General features: G+C 40.1%; 1 protein-coding gene across 2 annotated transcripts in view; it reads left to right on the forward strand.

The window, feature by feature from the left end:
• CD101 (CD101 molecule) overlaps positions 1 to 23,412 on the forward strand; it is a 55,091-nt gene that overhangs the window by 17,168 nt on the left and 14,511 nt on the right. The window contains exons 4-8 of one of the 2 annotated variants that reach the window (XM_073234464.1): positions 4,246 to 4,632; positions 7,490 to 7,873; positions 8,569 to 8,973; positions 17,715 to 18,125; positions 20,622 to 21,017. In XM_073234464.1, the coding sequence (XP_073090565.1) occupies positions 4,246 to 4,632; positions 7,490 to 7,873; positions 8,569 to 8,973; positions 17,715 to 18,125; positions 20,622 to 21,017 (1,983 nt within the window). The remainder of the gene's footprint in view (positions 1 to 4,245; positions 4,633 to 7,489; positions 7,874 to 8,568; positions 8,974 to 17,714; positions 18,126 to 20,621; positions 21,018 to 23,412) is intronic. The other variant, XM_073234465.1, reaches the window with a different exon arrangement.

Consider the following 23,412-nt stretch of genomic DNA (forward strand, 5'->3'; position numbering starts at 1 on the left):
GTATTAATTTTGTATCCCACAACTTTGCTGAATTCAGATATTAGATTTAGTGGTTTTGTAATGGATTCTTTAGGGTTCTTTATGTACAATATCATGTCATCTGCAAACAGGGACAGTTTAACTTCTTCCTTGCCAATCTGGATGCCTTTTATTTCTTTGTGTTATCTGATTGCTGTGGCTAGGACCTCCAGTACTATGTTGAATAGAAGTGGGGAAAGTGGGCATCCTTGTCTTGTTCCAGATCTTAAAGGAAAAGCTTTCAGCTTCTCGCTGGTAAGTATAATGTTGACTGTGGGTTTGTCATATATGGCTTTTATTATGTTGAGGTACTTGCCCTCTATACCTATTTTGTTGAGAGTTTTTTTATTAAGGTATTATTGATATACACTCTTATGAAGGTTTCACATGAAAATGCAATGCAATTATTACATTTACCCATATTATCAAGTCCCCACCCATACCCCAATGCAGTCACTGTCCATCAGTGTAGTAAGATGCCACAGATACACTATTGCCTTCTCTGTGCTACACTGTTTTCCCTGTGATCCCCCACACCATGTGTACTAAACATAATACCCCTCAATCCCCTTCTCCCTCCCTCCGCACCTGCCCTCCGACACCCCTCCCCTTTGGTAACTGCTAGTCCCTTCTTGGAGTTTATTTTGTGCCTTCAGTTTTGCTTTGTTGTTATACTCCACAAATGAGGGAAATCATTTGGCACTTGTCTTTCTCCGACTGGCTTATTTCACTGAGTGTTGAGAGTTTTTATCATGAATGGATGCTGAATTTTGCTTTTTCAGCATCTATGGAGATGATCATGTGGTTTTTCTCCTTTTTGTTGATGTGATGGATGATGTTGATGGATTTTCGAATATTGTCCCATCTTTGCATCCCTGGAATAAATCCCATTTGATCATGAAGAATGATCTTCTTGATGTATTTTTGAATTTGGTTTGCTAATATTTTGTTCAGTATTTTTGCATCTATGTTCATCAGGGATATTAGTCTGTAATTTTCTTTTTTGTAGTGTCTTTGCCAATTTTGGTATTAGAGTGATGGTGGCTTCATAGAATGCGTTTGAGTTTGGAAATATTCCCTCTTCTTCTACTCTTTGGAAAACTTTAAGGAGGATTGGTATTAGGTCTTCACTAAGTGTTTGATAAGATTCAGTGGTGAAGTCATCTGGTACAGGAGTTTTGTTCTTAGGTAGTTTTTTGATTACCAGTTCAATTTTGTTGCTGGTAATTGGTCTCCTCAGATTTTCTGTTTCTTTCTGGGTCAGCCCTGGGAGGTTGTATTTTTCTAGAAATTGTACCAACCAGTTTCTCAGACCACAAAGGTATGAAAGTAGAAATAAATTATGCAAAGAAAACAAAAAATCCCTTTCTAAAGAAATTTCTAGAAATTTATCCATTTCTTCTAGGTTATCCAGTTTGTTGGCATATAATTTTTCATAGTACTCTCTAATAATTCTTTGTACTTCTGTGGTGTCCATAGTGATTTTTCCTCTCTCATTTCTGATTCTGTTTATGTGAGTAGACTCTCTTTTTTTCTTGATAAGTTTGACTAGGGATTTATCTATTTTGTTTATTTTCTCGAAGAACCAGCTCTTGCTTTCATTGATTCTTTCTATTGTTTCATTCTTCTCAATTTTGGTCCTCATTAGTTCTTCTTTTTCTAGTTTCGTTAATTGTGAGTTTAGAGTGTGCATATGGGATTGTTCTTCTTTCCTGAGTCCCATATACTTTCCTCTTAGCATGGCCTTTGCTGCGTACCACAGATTTTGCAGTGTTGAATTATTGTCATCTATCTCCATATATTGCTTGATCTCTGTTTTTATTTGGTCATTGATCCATTGGTTATTGAGGAGCATGTTGTGAAGCCTCCATGTGTTTGTGGGATTTTTTGTTTTCTTTGCATAATTTATTTCTAGTTTCATACCTTTGTGGTCTGAGAAACTGGTTGGTATAATTTCAATCTTTTCTAATTTACTGGTGCTCTTTTTGTGGCCTAGTATATGATCTAGTATATGATCTAATGTGTATTCTGCTGCTTTGGGTGTAGAGTTCTGTAGATGTCTGTTAGGTCCATCTGCTCTATTGTGTTGTTCAGTGTCTCTGTCTCCTTACTTATTTTCTGTCTGGTTGATCTGTTCTTCAGAGTGAGTGGAGTGTTGAAGTCTCCTAGAATGAATGCATTGCATTCTATTTCCCCTTTTAATTCTGTTAGTATTTGTTTCACATATGTAGGTGCTCCTGTGTTGGGTGCATATATATTTATAATGGTTATATCTTCTTGTTGGATTGACCCCATTATCCTTATATAATGTCCTTCTTTATCTCTTGTGACTTTCTTTGTTTTGAAGTCAATTTTGTCTGATACCAGTACTACCACTCCTGCTTTTTTATCCCTATTAGTTGCATGAAATATCTTTTTCCATCCCTTCACTTTTAGTCTGTGTATGTCTTTGGGTTTAAAGTGAGTCTCTTGTCGGCAGCATACAGTTGGATCTTGTTTTTTTTATCCATTTAGTGACTCTATATCTTTTGATTGATGCATTCATACCATTTACATTTAGGGTGATTATTGATAGGTATGTACTTATTGCCATTGCAGGCTTTAGATTCGTGGTTACCAAAATTCAAGGTTAACTTCCTTACTGTCTAAGAGTCTAACTTAACTCACTTAATATGCTATTACAAACACAATCTATAGTTTCTTTCTTTTTCTTCCTTTTTCTTCCTCCTCCATTCTTTCTATATTAGGTATCATATTCTGTACTCTTTGTCTATCCTTGATTAACTTTGTGGATAGTTAATTTAATTGTGCATTTGCTTAGTAATTAGCTGTTCTACTTTCTTTACTGTGGTTTTATTACCTCTGGTGACAGCTTTTAAACCTTAGGAACACTTCCTTCTATAGCAGTCCTTCCAAAATATTCTATAGAGATGGTTTGTGGGAGGCAAATTCTCTCAGCTTTTGCTTATCTGGAAATTGTTTAGTCCCTCCTTCAAATTTAAATGATAATCTTGCCAGATAAAATAATCTTGGTTCGAGGCCCTTCTGCTTCATGGCATTAAATACAGCATGCCACTCCCTTCTGGCCTATAAGGTTTCTGCTGAGAAGTCTGATGATAGCCTGATGGGCTTTCCTTTGTATGTGATCTTATTTCTCTCTCTGGCTGCTTTTAATACTCTGTCCTTGTCCTTGACCTTTGCCATTTTAATTACTGTATGTCTTGGTGTATTCTTCCTTGGGTTCCTTGTGTTGGGAGATCTGTGCATCTCCATGGCCTGAGAGACTATCTCCTTCCCCAGATTGGGGAAGTTTTCAGCAATTACCTCCTCAAAGACACTTTCTATCCCTTTTTCTCTCTGTTCTTCTTCTAGTACCCCTATAATGGTCACACAGTTCTCTCAATATTCTTTCATTCTTAGAGATCCTTTTTTCTCTCTGTTCCTCAGCTTCTTTGTATTCCTCTTCTTTAGTTTCTATTTCATTTATCGTCTCCTCCACCATCTCCAATCTGCTTTTAATACCCTCCATTGTGCTCTTCAACGATTGGATCTCTGACTGGAATTCATTCCTGAGTTCTTGAATATTTTTCTGTACCTCCATGAGCATGTTAATGATTTTTATTTTGAAATCCCTTTCAGGAATATTTATGAGGTCGATTTCATTTGAATCTTTCTCAGGTGTTGTATTCATTCTTTTCTCCAGGTGTATGCAGTCTGGTGCAGCCCTCTTCCCTGTTGCTCTTTCAGGATTAGTTGTATTAATCATATTTTTGTATTTATGTGGTTTTTGGAGGAAGCCTCTGTCTCACCTCTCACACCACCATCTTTAAGCCTCTCATCACATGTGCTTTTTAACTTAGAAAAATTCCACTGAATAATCTCAGCCAAAAAAAAAGAGAGCAAGAATCAATTTACAGAAATCCAGTATAGTATAAAATATTTTATATTTCTTATTTTTAAAAGGTACATTACCATATGCTTTATACATCTATGCATGTATCTTGCTTGAAAGGACTGCATTTAGAAAACCATGTATGCTAATTTTCCTGGGTGATTTAAAGGTTTTCAACTGTAGGTATTTCACTGGTTTACCTACTCCTCAAAACTGGTCTCCCACCATGAAATTCAATGCCTGTACTAGCCTTACAGAAGATACCATCTCTCATTGGTACTAAGAGGACAAGCACAGTGGTCTCTCTAAATATCTGCCTTGTTTTTGTTTCCTAGTGAAAGATTTTCAAGTTAACATCATAGCTGAGAGTGCGTTTACTGAAGGGAATTCCTTAGAACTGCTTTGCCTTGTGGTAGGCAGTGACCAGGCCCCACAGCTGCAGGGTATTTGGTTCTTCAACGGTGTTGAAATGGCCCACATTGATGCTGATGGAGTTCTGAACCTGAAGGAAGACTACAAGGAGAGAGCAAGTCAAGGACGGCTCCAGGTTTCAAAGTTAAGCCCCAAGACTTTCTCTCTCAAGATCTTCTCTGCAGGCCCAGAGGAGGAAGGTGCTTACAGATGTGCAGTGGCTGAGGTGGCAAGAACTCAGATGGGCTCCTGGCAGGTGCTCCAGATGAAGCAGTCACCAGACAACCACATGCATCTAAGGAGGCTGGCAGGTACATGAGGTCAGGCCCAGATGAGCCTAGCTGCTTTCAGATCCCTGTCTTTGTGAGTACAGGTTACATGCATGGAGTGGGGTCTCAATCAGGTCACTTTGAGGTGAAGGGGAGTAAAGGGAAGCAGCCAAACTGCCTGAAGACCTAAGTCCTATTCCTGAGCTACTAAGTGGGCCGTAACCATGGGCAGGCCACTTCTTCTCTAAATTTCAGCTTTTTCCAATGTAGAAGAATGACATACAATTAGATGGTCCTAAAGTCCCTTCTTGCTGTCTTAGAGGCTTTGATTCTATTTACTGCTAGTCCGAATTTTTGTACACTGGATTTTTCTTCAAGCGAGAATATCTGTATTAATGAAGTCATCCTCTGTCTTTCATCATGGGTGTAATGCGAGTAGATTAAGAGGAGAGGAAGACACTTTGCTTTCTTGAGGAATAAGCAACCGCTTATACCCCGACTCCTCCAACATCCTTCACATGCCTTCTGTCATTCCTCTAATATCTTAACCTGACCCAAAGAATGATACCAAATCTTAATGCTGTATCAAACCATGACGCAGAATAAGAAATGAAGAGGTAAATGATAGTGGGCAAATTCTGTTCCCTGCATTTTTCTGTGATGTGGTAAGACACCTGTCCAAATGGGTCTATCAGCAGGCGTGACACTGAAAGGTCACTCAGCTCTCTTTTGGTTTACAAATGTTGGGTGACCTTCAACGTACTTGAATAAGTAGTGCCTTATGTGTGGATAGAAAACAGACAAATCCACAAATAATATTAGAATTCCCTGGGCTGGGTATTAAATTCTAAGTCCAGAACGATTGATTAGATTCACAAACTTTGGCCTAGGGTGGCAAGCCAGGGAGTGTGTTGGTGTTAGTTTTCACACTAAATGTTTGGTCTAACTTTCTAGGATTCAGTAAAAACTATGTAGGCAAGTTTACATATTTACATAGAGCTTAATCTCTGCTTCATGCATCTCAGTCTCCCCTGGAACATACCTGCAAACCTTCCTTAAACTCAGTGCATGAGAATTTGTGCCAAAAAGATTGAAAGGTGTGCTTCATGGTGCACAGCACATAACCTATCAGTGGGGTGGTCTTCTGAAGCTAGAAATAGTTCTTTATATAGGCTACAGTCCAAAGTGGGCCTAATAAATAGAAGCAGAACAACTTATCAGCATATTTATTAAGGATCCTGTTGAACATTTGGTTTTGAAAGTCAAACTATTACTTGAAATGTGAGCAGAGTTTTATCATTCTATGAATATTTCAAATAGCCAAGGGATACTCACTACCACTATATGTGGGTGACTTACACACACTTGGTAAGTTTATTACTTCTTGCCAAGAGGCAGTAATGACTACGATGAACTGAGTAAACCTCATTTTAAAAAAATCATAATGGTTGAAACTATTATGAAACTAATCATGTTAATAGAATAGTGAGATTATGAGTAATAATTTCCACCATAATTTCTAAACTTGTTATAGGTCTGTTTAACTTGAAAAAAACTTAAGTATAATCATGCTTCTAATACAGATATGTGTGTGTGTGTGTATATATATATATATATATATATATATATGGGGACTCAGAAGATGTCGGTCACTGTAAAATCTCTGGGTAAGTGTATATATATATATATATATACACACACATATATATACACACATACACATATAATATATATAATTATTTACTTAATAATAAATATTATTTGTGGATATTAACCTTCATTCTGCATTTGTAACTTATATACATATACACATAAAGCAGTAGAAGTCTGAACTTGCTCAATGGGGAAGAACAGTTTGCAAATTCATTTAGATCCTATTTAGATTTCTAATCCTAGTTCTATTTTGTTTTTTTCTTTTGGATTTGAACTACCTCTGCTTTCACTAGTGCCTATCATTACATACCAATGCTGAGCACTAACCATGACTGGGTGCTTTCCCTTTGCCTTCCAGGCTAAGCCCTATGTATATGCCATTCATTTAGTCCCCTCAACAATGCAATAAGATGGGTGCTTTTTCTGTCCCCTTATTTACAGGAAAGAAAACTGAGGGCCAGAGAGGTCAGCTATGCCCAAGATAATTCTGACTCTAGGGACCTTAGCCTTAAACATGAGTCCAGGTCTTTGCCTTGCCCACAAAGCTCCCAGGACAGGGCCTGTCACAGAAAGTGTCTGTTGAATGAATATCTGCATTTCTATACATCTTGAATTTCCCATCTGGGAGCCAGATTGACATTTAAAGTTTTACAATGTAGTTCACGTATAAGAAGCCTCTCCCTTCAACTGATAACATATATGTATGATTTTAAAAAGAAAAATATATACATACATATATATGTATTACCCCCCCCAAGTAATTGTTTTTACTCTAGTATTTTGGACTGAAATCTAATTAACAGCACTTTTCCACTCAAAACAGATACCAACTGAGGAAAGATAAGTAGGGAGAGGAAGGTCATTTTGAACTGTGAAAGACTGAATTTCAAAACACTAAAAATTTAAATAAACACAACTTCATTACTTTTAGGCTCAGACACCCATCCTATTTAATTTAAAAAAATATTACCAGATGTTTTCTCAACTAGATGTTCTTAAGGGAGGGCCATTTTAACAAATCAGTAAAATTAAGGGTAAATTATAACAAGTGTAAATAAGGTCTCCTGATACTCTTTCTGAAGTCTTGTTTCCACTATTTAAGAGTATAGCAAATCTTTTGCTAGGAATAGACAGCCTGATCTGATTTTTTACAAATTAGCTAAGGCCTAATTAATGAGACTTCACTGTTTTAGAAAATTTTTCATTTACTTGACATACTTTTTCTTCTAAAATCTGTAATCCATAGTGAGAAGTGTGATCGTGTCCACCAAGAACAAGCAGCAGGCAGTGTGGGAAGGAGAGGCCTTAACCCTTCTCTGCCAGGCAGATGGAGATGAAAGTCTTTTGTCTGTGAATTGGTGGCACATCCCCCATGGCCAGACCCAGCCAGAGTTTGTGGCTGGTATGAAGGCGGATGGCACAGTGCAGCTCGGTGCTTCCTATGGGGAGCTCAGTGACCATGGCAACGCAAGGCTGGAGAAAATGGACTGGGCCACCTTCCAGCTGGAGATCTTCTCTGCCACCATTGCAGACAGTGGCACCTATGAGTGCAGGGTGTCTGAGGGGACCCGGAACCAGGCCACAGATCTGAGCTGGACTCAGAAGATGTCGGTCACTGTAAAATCTCTGGGTAAGTGTCAAAGAAATCCTTTTCTGAACTTGCATATCATCAGTACCTGCCTTGTGCAGTGGAATGTGGTAGAACTGGAGGGCGTACTCCTGAATCCCCTAGTTACGGTATGTGTACACAGAGCATAGTCTCTGGCTACCATGTCTGTCAACCAGTCTCTAAAGTTTACTTGGCTTTATAAAGATCGTCTTTAGGGTGCAACTTGTAAGTTAGTTGTCAAGGCTAAAAACAAAATCCTATGGAACTGAAGTAGATTTAGAGAAGAGATATGCTGAGTGAAGCTCAGTTCCAAACACTCAGGCTGTCAACAGCTGCAGCCCTGGGACAGTCTCTTCTAGCATGTGCGAAAGACTGATACTGAGCCCAGGAATGGGGGTGAGGAAAGGGGGCCAGCCCCTGGGGCTGCGGAGTGCTCTGCCTACTCAGTAGCAGCTGTCTAAGCAGCAGACTGGAGAAACACTGCTCGTTTGTTGTCACTGCTGAGAACACTCTTAGAAGAGGGTCAACTTTAGAAAATTGAGGTCAGAATTCAGAACAGACTGTACTGTGAATCAACATCTACCCCAAAATATTTAATACTCCCTGTGTTTGAATGCATAGTTCAATGGGAAGAGATGGTGACTAGGAAAACTTGGAAGTACTGTATTTTGATTTAATAAACATAATAGAATTGTGTTCTGCATTTCTGCATACAGAGTCAAGTTTGCAAGTTCATCTGATGAGCCGTCAACCACAAGTGAAATTAACCAACACCTTTGACCTGTCTTGCCTTGTCAGGGCTGGCTTCTCTGACCTCAGGGTTCCACTCACTGTGACATGGCAGTTCAAGCCAGCCGGATCGCAAGTCTTCCATCGGCTTATTCGAATCACCTATAATGGCACCATTGAATGGGGGGATTTGCTATCCCAGTTCCAAAAGAAGACGAAGGTTTCACAGTCTTCATTTCATTCTTACCTCCTAATCCATGATGCCACTGAGGAAGAAGCGGGACTTTACCAGTGTAAAGTTGAAGTTTATGACAGAAGGTCCCTGTGCACACATGGCCCGGTGCGGGCTCTTGCCATCTCTCACCCTCTCAGGATAAACATCACTTTACCAGGTAGGCACCACTTGAAATTAATCCCAGCTTTTTTTTTTTGATTCCTCCCAGTTTGGGTAACATACAGAATTAAAGCATAAAATACCTTCTTCCAATGTTTGTACTATGTAAACAAGCATATATACAAGTGATATCCAGGCTTAAGTTATTAATATAAGTTACTATGCACAGGATGGCCATACTGGTTGTTAAAATATTGAAATACTTCCACACTGACTAATAACAACCCTTACTCTATACCCTGTCCCCATCTTCCCATAAGTCCCCACCACCTAGCAACCAAAGGGCACCACATGGCACAACGGGGTCTCTGGGACCAACTGCAGTGATGAGGCATTCTTTCAGATCGATCACTGCCTGCGCCTTACCAGTCATTGAATGTTTGGAATATGAATAGTGGTATGGAAAATGTGAATTCCATTAGATTACATTTATCATCATATTTTAATGTGTTATTGTATAAGGGAATTTGTGATTATAGTCAAATATAATTTATTTTGCCAATTGGTAATAGAGCGTAGAGGTGAGGAGTGCCACACAACCTGGACAAAGTTCTGCCGTGTCATGGATCTTCAAGAGCCTTTGGAGTCATTTAGGTCTGATGAACCCTGGAGAGCAGCACAGCCTTGGACAAGACAGTCTGTCCAGGCCCCTTCTGCAAACTGCTGATGCAGTTTAAGGGTGGTGACATAGATGATGTGTCTAGAACAGTGCAGATGCCCAAACATGGCAGCTCTCATTACTAGCTCAGGTGCTGAGCAACAGTTTTGGTAATAGTAATGATCTCCTTGTTCATTAACTCATACCTTAATTTACTTATCTTTTCTGTGGTATTTGAAATTATTGGCCTAATCTTTTCTTCTTGAAACTCCTTTTTTTCTTGGCTTCATGACACAAGATTTTCTTGGTTTCCTTCCTAACACTCTGACTGTTCCATCTCACTCTCCTTTGCAGAATCCTCCTCCACCCATGCATTCCTTTAGGTTTCATTCTTACCTTCCTGCCTTCTCATTTATATAGTCTCTGAAAGTGAGCTTAATCCTACCCATGGGTTCAACCTATATACTGACAACTCCCAAATCCATTATCCTGAAAGACTTCTCTTCTGATCTCCAGGATCATCTATTCAACTGCCCACAAGACATGTCTACACTCATAATGTCAAAACATCAGTGCACCATTATTGTCCCTATGTCCTCTATGTCCTACATTGTCCTCTATGTCCCCATCATCCACCAGGGACCCAAGTGAGGAAGCTGTATCATCCATATCTCCTCCATGTCCACCATATGTCTATCCTCCCATAGCACAGTGTACAAGGTCCTTTATGATTCAGTACCTTTATGTCTTTCCAGCATCATCTCCTCCTAATTTATATCTTGAATTTGAGCTCCAGCCACACTGAACTCCTTGCAGTTCCTCAATATTCAATATTCTCTCTCACTTTTTTTTTTGGTTGTAAAATTTAACTTGACTCTTTTTTATTTATTAATTTGTTTGTTGGTTTATTTATTTATTTATTTGTATTAAGGTATCATTGATATATAATTTTATAAAGATTTCACATGAGCAACATTATCAAGTTGCCCCTCCACACTCCCTTGCAGTCACTGTCCATCAGTATAGTAGGATGCTGTAGAGTCACTACTTGTCTTCTCTGTGCTATACTGCCTATCCCATGACCCCCCTACATTATGTGTTATAATCATAATGCCCTTTAATCCCCTTTTCCCACCCTCCCCACCAGCCCTCCTACCCCCATCCCTTTGGTAGCCACTAGTCCTTTCTTGGTCTGCTGCTGTTTTGTTCCTTCAATTGTGCTTCGTTGTTATCCTCCACAAATAAGGGACATCATTTGATACTTGTCTTTCTCCACCTGGCTTATTTCACTGAGCATAATAACCTGTAGCTCTGTCCATGTTGTTGCAAATGGTAGGATTTGTTTTCTTCTTATGGCTGAATAATATTCCATTACATATATGTACCACATATTCTTTATCCATTCAGCTACTGGTGGATACTTAGGTTGCTTCCAAATCTTGGCTATTGTAAATAGTTCTGTAATAAACATAGGGGTGCATATGTCTTTTTGAATCTGGGATCTTGTTTTCTTTGGGTAAATTCCTAGGAGTAGAATTCCTGGGATAAATGGTATTTCTATTTTTAGTTTTCTGAGGAAACTCCATATTGCTTTCCACAATGGTTGGACTAGCTTACATTCCCACCAGCAGTGTAGGAGGGTTCCGCTTTCTCTGCATCCTCACAAGCATTTGTTGTTCTTAGTCTTTTCTATGTTGGCCATCCTAACCAGTGTGAGGTGATATCTCATTGTGGTTTTAATTTGCATTTCCCTGATGATTAGCAATGTGGAACATCTTTTCATGTGTTCTCTGTTGGCCATCTGAATTTCTTCTTTGGAGAATTATCTGTTCATATCCTCTACCCATTTTTAATAGGGTTATTTGCTTTTTTGGTGTTGAGGAATGTGAGTTCTTAATATATTTTGGATGTTAACCCCTTGTCAGATATGTCATTTACAAATATATCCTCCCATACTGTAGGATGCCTTTTTGTTCTGCTGATGGTGTCCTTTGCTGTACAGAAGCTTTTTTGCTTGATGTGGTCCCATTTATTCATTTTTGCTTTTGTTTCCCTTGTCTGAGGAGATGTGTTCAGGAAAAAGTTGCTCATGTTTATATTCAAAAGATTTTTACCTATGTTGTCTTCTAAGAGTTTTATGGTTTAATGACTTACATTCAGGTCTTTAATCCATTTTAAGTTTACTTTTTTGTATGGAGTTAGACAGTACTCCAGTTTCATTCTTTTACATATAGCTGTCCAATTTTGCCAACATCTGTTGTTGAAGAGGCTGTCATTTCCCCATTGTATGTCCATGGCTCTTTTATCACATATTAATTGGCCATATATGTTTGGGTATATATCAGGGCTCTCTATTCTGTTGCATTGGTCTATGGGTCTGCTCTTATGCCAGTACCAAATTGTCTTGATTGCTGTGGCTTCGTAGCTTGAAGTTGGGGATCCGAATCCCCCAGCTTTATTTATCCTTCTCGGGATTGCTTTGACTATTTGGGGTCTTTTGTGCTTCCATATGAATTTTAGAACTATTTGTTCTAGTTTGTTGAAGAATGCTGTTGGTATTTTGATAGGGATTGCATTGAATCTTTAGATTTCTTTAGGCAGGATGGCCTTTTTGACAATATTTATTCCTATCCATTAGCACAGTATGTATTTCCATTTATTGCTATCTTTTTAATTTCTCTCATGAGCATCTTGTGATTTTCAGGGTATAAGGTCAATCACTTCCTTGGTTAGGTTTATTCCCAGGTATTTTACTTTTTCTGATGCAATTGTAAATGGAATTGTTTTCCCAATTTCTCTTTTTGTTAGTTCATTGTTAGTATATAGGAATGCAACAGATTTCTGTATATTAATTTTGTATCCTGCAACTCTACTGAATTCAGTTATTAGTTCTAGTAGTTTTGGAATGGATTCTTTAGGTGTTTTTATGTACAACATCATGTCAGCTGCAAACAGTGACAATTTAACTTCTTCTTTACCAATCTGGATACCTTTTATTTATTTGTGTTGTCTGATTACTGTGGCTAGGATCTCCAATACTATGTTGAATAAAAGTGGGGAGAGTGGGCATCCTTGTCTTATTCCCAGTCTTTGAGGAAAAGCTTTAAACTTTTCATTCTTAAGTATGATGTTTGCTGTGGGTTTGTCATATATGGCTTTTATTATGTTGAGGTACTTGTCCTCTGTACCCATTTTGTTGAGAGTTTTTATCATGAATGGATGTTGAATTTTGTCTAATGCTTTTTCAGCATCTGCTGAGATGATAAAGTGATTTTTGTCCTTTTTGATGATATGTATAATGTTGATGGATTTTCAAATATTGTACCATCCTTCCTTCTCTGGAATAAATCTCACTTGGTCATGATGAATGATCTTTTTGATGTATTTTTAAAATTTGGTTTGCTAATATTTTGTTGAGTATTTTTACATCAGTGTTCATCAGGGATATTGATCTGTAATTTTCTTTTTTTGTGGTGTCTTTGCCTGGTTTGCATATTAGAGTGATGCTGGTCTCATAGGTTGAGTTTGGAAGTATTGTCTCTTCTTCTGCTCTTTGGAAAACTTTAAGGAGGATGGGTATTAGGTCTTCCTTAAATGTTTGATAAAATTCAATGGTGAAGCCATCTGGTCCAGGGATTTTGTTCTTAAGTAGTTTTTTGATTACCAATTCAATTTCATTGCTGGTGATTGTCTGTTCAGATTTTCTGTTTATTCCTGAGCCAGTCTTGGAAGGTTGTATTTTTCCAGAAAGTTATCCATTTATTCTAGGTTATCCAGTTTGTTGGCATGTAATTTTTCATAGTATTCTCTAATAATTCTTTGTATTTCTGTGGTGTCTGTAGTGATTTTTCCTGTCTCATTTCTGATTTTCTTTATATGTGTAGACTTTCTTTTTTTCTTGATAAGTCTGGCTAGGGGTTTATCTATTTTGTTTATTTTCTTGAAGAACCAGCTCCTGGTTTCATTGATTCTTTCTATTGTTTTATGCTTCTCAATTTTATTTATTTTTGCTCTTATCTTTATTATTCCCCTCCATCTACTAACTTTGGGCCTCATTTGTTCTTCTTTTCCTAGTTTCATTAATTGTGAGTTTAGACTGTTCATTTGGGATTGTTCTTCTTTCTTGAGGTAAGCCGTATTGCTATATATTTTTCTCTTAGAACTGCCTTCGCTGCATCTCACAGATTTTGGGGTGTTTAATTGTTTTCATTTGTGTCCATATATTGCTTGATCTCTGTTTTAATTTGGTCATTGATCCATTGGTTATTTAGGAGCATGTTGTTAAGCCTCCATGTGTTTGTGGGCTTTTTTGTTTTCTTTGCATAATTTATTTCTAGTTTCATACCTTTGTGATCTGAGAAGCTCCTTGGTACAATTTCAATCCTTCTGAATTTACTGAGGCTCTTTTTGTGGCCTAGTATGTAATCTATTCTTGAAAATGTTCCATGTGCACTTGAGAAGAATGTGTATCCTGCTGCTTTTGGGTGGAGAGTTCTGTAGATGTCAGGTCCATCTGTACTAATGTGTTGTTCAATGCCTCTGTCTCCTTACTTATTTTCTGTCTGGTTAATCTGTCCCTTGGAGTGAGTGGTGTGTTGAAGTCTCTTAAAATAAATGCATTGCACTCTACTTCCCCCATTAATTCTTTTAGTATTGCACATATTTAGGTACTCCTATGATGGGTGCATAGATTCTTATAATGGTTATATCCTCTTGTTGGATTGACTCCCTTATCATTTTGTAGTGTTCTTCTTCGTCTCTTGTTACTTTCTTTGTTCTGAAGTCTATTTTGTCTGATATAAGTACTGCAACACCTGCTTTTTCTTTCCCTATTGTTTGCATGAAATATCTTTTTCTATCCCTTCACTTTGAGTCTGTGTATGTGTTTGGGTTTGAAGTGAGTCTCTTGTAGGCAGCATATAGATGGGTCTTGCTTTTTTATCCATTCTGTAACTGTGTCTTTGGATTAGTGCATTCAGACCATTTACATTTAGGGTGATTATTGATAGGTAATGTACTTATTGCCATTGTAAACTTTAGATTCATGGTTACTAGGTTCAAGGGCAGCTTCTTTACTATCAGTCTAACTTAACTCACTTGTTATGCTATTTCAAACACAACCTTTTTCATTCTCCTCCACACTTTATATATTAGGTATCATATTCTGTACTCTTTGTGTATCCCTTGACTGACTTTGTGTGTAGTTGATTTAATTTTGCATTTGGTTAATAATTAATTGATCTACTTCATTTACTTTGGTTTTATTTCTCTGGTGACAAATATTTAGCCTTAGCACTTCCATCTATAGCAGTCCTTCCAAAATGCACTACAGAGATGGTTTGTGGGAGGTAAATTATCTCAGCTTTTGCTTATCTGGAAATTGTTTAATCCCTCCTCCAAATTTAAATGATAATCATGCTGGGTAGAGTATTCTTGGTTCAAGGCCCTTTTGTTTCATTGCATTAAATATATCATGCCACTCCCTCCTGGCCTGTAAGGTTTCTGCTGAGAAGTCTGATGATAGCCTGATGGGTTTTCCTTTGTATGTGATCTTATTTCTCTCTCTGGCTGCTTTTAATACTCTGTCCTTGTCCTTGACCTTTGCCATTTTAATTACTATATGTCTTGGTGTTGTCTTCCTTGGGTCCCTTGTGTTGGGAGATCTGTGCATCTCCATGGCCTGAGAGACTATCTCCTTCCCCAATTACCTCCTCAAGCATACTTTCTATCCCTTTTTCTCTCTCTTCTTCCTCTGGTATGCCTATAATGTGAATATTGTTCCATTTGGATTGGTCACACAGTTCTCTCAATATTCTTTCATTCCTAGAGATCCTTTTTTCTCTGTGTACCTCAGCTTCTTTGTATTCCTCTTCTCTAATATATATTCCACTTTCTATCTCTTCTACTACATCTAATCTGCTTTTAACTCCATCCATTTTAGGTTTCATTTCAGATACTGTATTTTTCAAAATTTATGTCTCTTTCTTGAAGTCCTCCCTGAAGTCTTGAATATTTTTCTGTAGCTCTGCCAGCATGTTTATGATTTTTATTTTAAAATATTTATCAGGAAGATTGGTTTTTTAGTTTCACTTAGCCCTCTTTCTGTTCTTTGAGGGATTTTGGTTTCTACCAGTTTCTTTTGCCATTTCATATTACTAATGATTACTGTGGAATAATAACTTTGTGCTGGTGGCATCCTCTAGTGCCCAGAAGCTCTACTCTGTGGAGCTGCCCAGCCCCTGGAACGATGGCAGGGGTTGCAGGTGCATGGCCCCAGTGCCTGCTGGGAGAAAAGAGCACTTTCCTGCTTCCCAGTTGCAATGCCTGCCTCCACTGCCAGGGCGAGAAGTCCAGGCATGCAAGGAGGAACATCTCTGCTCTGCCCCTGTACCTGCTGTAGGTAGGTCTGTCCTCTGGCCGGGCATGATGGCAGGGGCAGCAGCTTTGTGAACCTGTGCTGGCCCAGAGGAAGGAGTGGCAGGTTGTGTATCACAGTGGGTGGCCTTGGCACTGTGTTGCCAGCCAGGGGGATGGAGTGCATGAAGCTTCTGAAACTTCCCAACCTGCTGGGCTGAGTGTGCCAGGATGATTTCATCCACCTGTCCTCCTGAGCAGCAAGCTCTGTGTTATCCTTGCCCTTTAGCAGCCCTCTCACTGTTGGGGTGTCTTTTAAAGTGCCCACCTTTCTTTTGTCCCAGAGTGGTTGGTTGTGGATACCTGTTCTCCACAAGTGGCTGGAATCTAAGTCTCTCGAGTGTTCCACCTGTGTTTGCTTTCCAACCCCTCTAATCTCCAGAGCACCATGTAATGTGGGTCTGTGTTCCTGGAGCAGATCTCCAGCAGTGGGTATTTAGCAGTCCTAGGCTTCTCCTCTCCATTTCTCTTCCACCAGTGAGCTGGGGTTGGGGGAGGGCTTAGTTCCTGCCATAGTGAGGCTTTGCTACTTTACCCTTTTCTGTAAGGTCTTTTTTTCTCCAGATGCAGGCCATCTTTTGCAGTCTTCTTTCTGGTTGCTCTTTCAAGATTAGTTGTATTTGCTGTATTTTTGTGTTATAGATGGTTTTGGGAGGAGGTTTCTGCCTTACTTCTCACACCGCCATCTTGTTTAATCCCCCTTTCTCACTTTTAAACTCTTTGTTCAAGTTGCTTCTTTTGTGTGGAATTCTTTAGCCTCTTGTTCATCAGACTAATTCTTGTTAATCCTGAAGACTTAGTGAAATCTCCTCCAATAAGCCTCCCTCACTCCCATGTTTGGGTAGATGGCCCTGCTTTGTATTCTGATAGCCACTTCTGCATATCTCTGCCCTGCTTGGGTGGCACAATCCTATAATCTCTATGCCTGTCCCTATACTAGTTTCTCCCTCCAGACTGTTAAACCACTGAGGGCAGGTATCCACAGAGTGTAGACTGGTCCAGTACATAGCATAGTATGTACTTAATAAATGTTTGTTGAAGGAAGAGTAAGGGAACCTACTGGCAACATCAGTATGCAGTCACAAAAGTAGAATTGGTGATATCAGCAAGAAGTTAGAATAAGATTAGGAACTGGCAAAGTAGACAGCTGCTGGGGTTAAAGGGTAGTCGACTCCATATCTCTATGATACTCTCACAAAGAGATGTACAATTTTAATAGCCCACATACAACTTCCTTTTGTTTACCCATGTTTGAAGGCAGATCAACTAGACTTTGGCAAATTGTGAATCCAAGTGTACCCCAGACAGTGAAACACATAGACAAAGCATTAACAGGGCCACTTTCTCACAGTTGGATTTATGAAATGCTATAGAAGAGACAATGTCTATGCTAAAATACTGAAGCATTATCATGTGAAAGAGATTCAACTCCTCTGGCAAGGGTAGAATCAGAACCAGTGGATGGCAGTAGGGAGAGGTAAAATTCAACTTGATGTCGGAAAGAATTCTGTGGTGGCAGAGCTGTCCAAATATGGAATGAGCTACTTTGTTAGGTAGAGAGATGTTCAGAGGGTGAATGGGCAGGTAGTGGGGCCGCCAAAGGTAGAGTCACACATTTGATGGCTGTAGGAGGCCTTGCCCTCATTGACTGCCAATGTCCCTTCTACCTTAAAATTCCAGGTTCTAGCAAAGTAACAAAAGTAAATGTTACCATTCTTTTAATTTAGAGAGCAAGCTAAAAGTGAATTCAAGCCGTCAAGTCCAAGAACTCTCCATCAACTCCAACACTGACATAGAATGTAGTATCTTGTGCCAGTCCACTGGAAACCTTCAGTTATCCATTATTTGGTACTTCTCTCCTATTTCCACTAATGCATCCTGGCTGAGGATCCTGGAAATAGACCAAACCAATGTTGTAAAATATGGGGATGAATTTCACACTCCACAAAGAAAACAAAAATTCCACACCGAGAAAGTTTCCCAAGACTTGTTTCAGCTACACATTCTGAATATGGAAGACAGCGATCAGGGCAAATATTGCTGCGCCGTAGAGGAATGGCTCTCATCTACCAATGGCACTTGGCACAAGCTTGGAGAAAAGATGTCAGGCGTCACAGAATTGAAACTCAGGCCGACAGGTAAACCTTTGGAGTGTATTCTCACACATCTTCCTGTAGGATTGTCATCTTCTCTTGGGTGGTGGTTCCATGGAATGATTATGTGAAAGTAAAAATAAGACTAGAGTCATAGGAACAGTGTCCACCTATACAGTGGCTACAGGGCCTGGTAGCCCACCAGAGGAGGTGCGGTTCACATAAGGTGGATCAATCTGAGATTTTGAAGAGCTAGGATGAGAACAAGATCCCTTTGATTGGTTTTCTTATCAGCCTGGCGCTTGGTCTGTGCAGCTATCCAGGGTACTATATCTCTAGATCTCTATAATAACAAGCTGTGTCACTCCAGTGGGGCTCTACTGTAATTTGGCAGAGAAAGAGTAATACGAAGCATATTTCTCCCACTGTGAACAGAAACTGTGCAACTCTATAGGGATGTGTGGAGAAATTGCTTTTCAACATTTGGCTGCCTAAACATAAGGCAAATAAGAGTAGTTAACTGTCAGAATGGCTTACTAAGGGAATCTCCTCTTCCTCAAGAGATCTTTAAAAATGTAATAGAGGTTCCATCCATTTGCACTGGCCTAAGAGTGCTGCGGTCTAAATGTGGGCAGGGCGATTAGATCTCTCAGCATTAGTTAGATCACCTCTACTGTTGATTAAAATTAAATGAATGTCACAGCTAAGGTTAGGGGACTGGCCAATATCCAACAGCATGATGCAAATAAGTTAATCTAGCTTGGTGCTCAAAATTCTATTTTCATTGTAACACAAAAAGTAAGCTTATAATCAGCATTACTATGTATTAGACAATTAGGAATACTAAGATAAATAAAGCACAGCTCTTGCCTTAAGGAGCTCAGTCTGTTGGGGACAACAGGGGCCAAACAGTGGCCTGATGCAGAGACCTCTTCCTGCCGCTCTAGCTTTCTCTTCTGGCCCTTCATCCTCTCCCTGCTAAACGTGACTGTTCCTCAGGGCTAGATCCTGGGACCCATTTTCCTTTTCTTCTCTGGTCTCTTCCGAACTTCTTAAACACTGACTTGATTTCAACTAACCACCTTCAATGAAATAGTTCTAAGTATTTATGCTTAGCCCTGATCTCCTGAGCTCTAGGACATTCTACCCAATGGCCTGTTGTACATTTCTACTTGGATGCCCCAGAAATCCTACACTTAGCATGTCCCACATTGCATTTATCATCTCTGCCATCCTGTGAGCCTTATGAGTACTGTGTTCTCCATCTGGGTGGCTGGCATCCCTTTCTCCTGGTTGTCCAAGCCAAATCTTGACAGTGTGTGCACACCCCTGTAAGGAGGCAGCCACTTCCTAGCTCAAGCCAGCCCTTCTCATTCAGAACTGGGGGCTAAATGTTGTCTGATCTTTTAGTATATCCAGAAATGCCTAAACTCTTTTTTGGTGATACTGCTCAATTTGAGAACATTCACAATTCAAATTCTTTAAAAATACCAAGGGTGTCAAGAGAATATATCCATGGGCCGGGTTTGGCCAGCCTTGGGGGCAGCCAACTGGGCACCCTGGTGAAGGTAGTGAGTTAAGGAGGAGGCTTCAGGGAAAGCTATTGAGAACTGGTCAAAATTGTAGGAGGGACATTCTCTGAAATCAAAAGAGGAGAGGATTTCAAGAAGAAGAATGGACTTCAGTGGCAAAAATCACAGAGAAGACAAAGAAGACTAGAGGTTCTCTTGAGCCTGGGAAATCAGATCCTTACTGGGACCTTGGCCGGGGTATAGTGATGGGATTGGAAGGCTAATTGCAATAAGGTTGGGAGTCATTTAGGTGAGGAAGCAGAGACAGTATATATCAACTAATATTTCACATACTTTTCCATGAAGGGAAGAAGAGAGTAAAGATGGTAACAGCTACAACAAAAGAATCCAGGATCAGATGAAGCTCTTCTTTTAAAGATAGATTAGTAAATGTATTTGTCATAGAGCTGAAATTTTAGTGCACACTCTAATTTCTTTATTTTGTAACTACCTGGCCTATGTTTCAAGTCCTTACCTGCTGGTTACCAGAGAAAAAAATTTATAAGTACATGTCAAAAGCTGTTTAAAACTTAGTCTAACCCAATAATTTTAATATCTCATTGAGTGTATAAAAATATTCAGTCTCTCAAACAGCCTCCTCTTTTCCTGCATTTATAGCTGAGATCATATCTGGCTGTGTGGGAGGAGGGTACTTTCCTAAGAATGAGGGGTAGTAGTGAAACACACGATTTGAGAGGAGGGCTGGAAGTTTTGAATGGTCTACTGAAAAGTAGAAGAGAAGGTTGGCCAGGGAGTAGTAAAAGCAGCAGGGCACAGCACCCATTGAAGCTGGCTGGTTCTCAGTGGCAGGTCTACCAGGCAAGATAGGGTTAAGGAAGGGATGTATGAAAGATCTGTTGTCTAAAGATTATCACATAGCATCTTCTCAACGAGAATTAGATTTTTCAGAGGAGATGTCCAGGTGAAAAGCCTGGGTTCTTCTCTAACTTACTGCCATTTTACTTCCTAGGAAGTAAGGTACATGTCTCCAAAGTGTACTGGACAGAAAATGCTACTGAGCACAGAGAGGTGGACTTCTGCTGCAGGCTGGAGAGTTCTGGCAGATCAGCCTCCCTTTTCTCTGTGATATGGTACTGGAACAGAGAAAATTCTGGAAGCAAAATGTTGGTGCACCTACAACATGATGGCTTGCTGGAGTACGGTGAAGAGGGGCTCAGCAGGCGCCTGCACTGTTACCATTCATCCCCTACAGACTTTGTTCTGAAGCTTCGTCAGGTGGAGATGGAGGATGCTGGCATGTACTGGTGCAGGGTGACAGAGTGGCAGCTGCATGGCAACCCAAGCAAGTGGGTCAACCAAGCATCCGATGAGTCCCAGCCTATGGTGCTCACAGTGCTGCCTTCAGGTAAGTAAAGGGTCAATCTGCCGTGACGCAGGGTCAGGAGAATCTTTGTGTTCCCTCTTCTGCTTTCCCTCCCAGCTATGTTTTGTTCCTTCTTCAGGCTGAAAACAATTTGCAGATGCCCTGAAGATGATGACTTTGCATTTCTCTCAATAGTAAATCATTTGGACAAAAAAGGGTTTGCATGAGGTTTTAGGATAGACATTTAAATGTTGGGGGCCTATGACCTGCTCCCTCTTTTTCCCTCCCAAACAAAAAAAGCCATCAACATCATGTCCCTTTAAATAACCAAATAATATCTGAAGCAGACACCTTTACCACTTGCCTAATTCTCCAACGTCAGAATGCTGACGTGCAGTGGGGGTAGGGAGGAGGGATCAGGACATGGTGGCTTTGCATTTGATTTGGTTGAACCAAACTCAATAACCTCTGAATGTTCCCTGAGTCCAAAACAAAATGAAACTAAGCAAATAAACAAAAAACCTTTCTCGGTGATCAAGGGCCAAACTTTTTATCTCTCTGTGTGCTCAACACACTATCAGAACTGTGATAATAAGAGCTATTTGGTGTGCCTCTCCTGATTGCACCTTCAGCGGTGTCAAAGGAGGACATGTGCCTTATGGAACTTGTTTACAGGCTCCAGCAAACAGCTACCTGAAGAGCTTGGCCAAAGGGTGACCCTTCTCTCTGTGCCAGGTTGTCCTATTCAGCTGAGTGCACATCTTCAGGAGGCTGTGGAACCACAGGTTATGACAACGAAGAGGGCATCCTTCCAGCCGGTACAGTGCCAAGCATATGATAGGGATTCATTAAGCTTTTGTTCACGAAAGCAGAAATTTCTCCAGCCAGACCCGTAAATCTTCCCTGGTGATCAGTGAGCTGGCAGATGCTGTAGCCAGCTCATTCTCTGAGCCTCTTCTCTCTGGTGGGGTTTAAAGAGAAGGTGATAGGTGAGCTATAAGCTAAACTGATGGTGGGAAAGGTGCAGTGGAGAGCCAGAGGTGTGGCTTGGTGCCCACACCAGAAGGGTAAAAGGATCCATAAAGATAACATTCCTAAACCACAGGCAAGCTTTGGTGATGCTCCTGAGGAGGGAAAGAGCACTGCTGAGCTGCTGAGAATGGATGGCAACCTCTCCAAGGTCAGGCATAGTCCCCTCCCAGCCCAGCCAGGCTTCTAGGGTGGAAGTCAGCGTTATCTGATTTTTTTCCCTGGGGCTCCACTGTCTTTGTTCCCTGTGCACTCTTCAGCAGAATTTTTCTCCCAAGTGTCTAGGCTGTATCTTTCTTCCTATCTGCTTTTCTTCCATTCCAACAATTATAGGAAGTCCCACACCCCTGACACATTCCATACACCTTTTCCTACTGGAAACCCAGCGCTCTATAGAGTCAGCAGTTTTTGCAATAGAATAAATAGATAATAGCTGTAAAAAGTATATACTGTGTGACCAGAAAGGATACCTCCTCTGAGACAAATAGGATCCTTCACATCATACCTCTACTGTTAAGCTTGGTGGAATCTTTACAAAACTGGTGTCAGGTTTTAAAAAGATGACCTTTGGAAAGAAAACATTAAAAGTTGAATGGTCTAGGTATATTTCACAATTGAAGAAGCTTGCAAGCCTGTGCCATGACCCACTGAGGGTTTTCATTAGAAGTACAGGTAAGAGATACAACACCTCTCTTCCTCTACCTGGCTGCTCCTTCCTGGCAGTTGAGGAGGCAGTGTGGGATGATGAGAAAACCAGGGTTTGCAGTCAGACAAGCCTGGGCTTAAATAGCAGCTCTACCACCTATTTACTGGCTAGGAAATCAGACCCTAATTACTGAACCTCTGTGAGCCTCAGCTTTCTCATAAAGTAAGGATCGTAATACAAGTGCATATAAAGTATCTAGCACAGTCTATGGCATATTGTAAGTGCTAGACAACTGTAAACTCCTTTCCCCTCTGCCTTCAAACACGGCACACATACCTATGCATATATCCATTTATATGATAAAATACTGTAATTTGTTCAGTAAATGACGTTAGAGGTTCTGAGGACACAAATACATGTATGCAGAGTCTGTTCCCATGGAGCTCAGAGTCCTTTGGGGGAAGCGAAGTCCAACATGATGGGGGTCATCAAAGAAGCAGTCTCAGGTTACTGCAGGAGGGGGAGCCACAGGGCTGGGGCGAAGGGCTGGGTGAGGAAGTGATTTTGGAAGTTTCCCAGAGTATGGCCTCTATAAAAAGGAGGAAACATATTTTAGGAAAATGGAAACAAGACCATAGAAACTGGCGCAATGGCAAGACATAAGACTTGTAAGATAGGGAGAGTATGGGTCTCAACTGTGTCTTGTGTACAAAGCTAAAAAAGGTGAACTTTATCATGAAAGTTGTGGAGTGTCATTGAACA

The sequence above is a fragment of the Manis javanica genome, chromosome 4 (genome assembly GCF_040802235.1).
Source record: "Manis javanica isolate MJ-LG chromosome 4, MJ_LKY, whole genome shotgun sequence".
NCBI classification, from domain to species: Eukaryota; Metazoa; Chordata; class Mammalia; order Pholidota; family Manidae; genus Manis; species Manis javanica.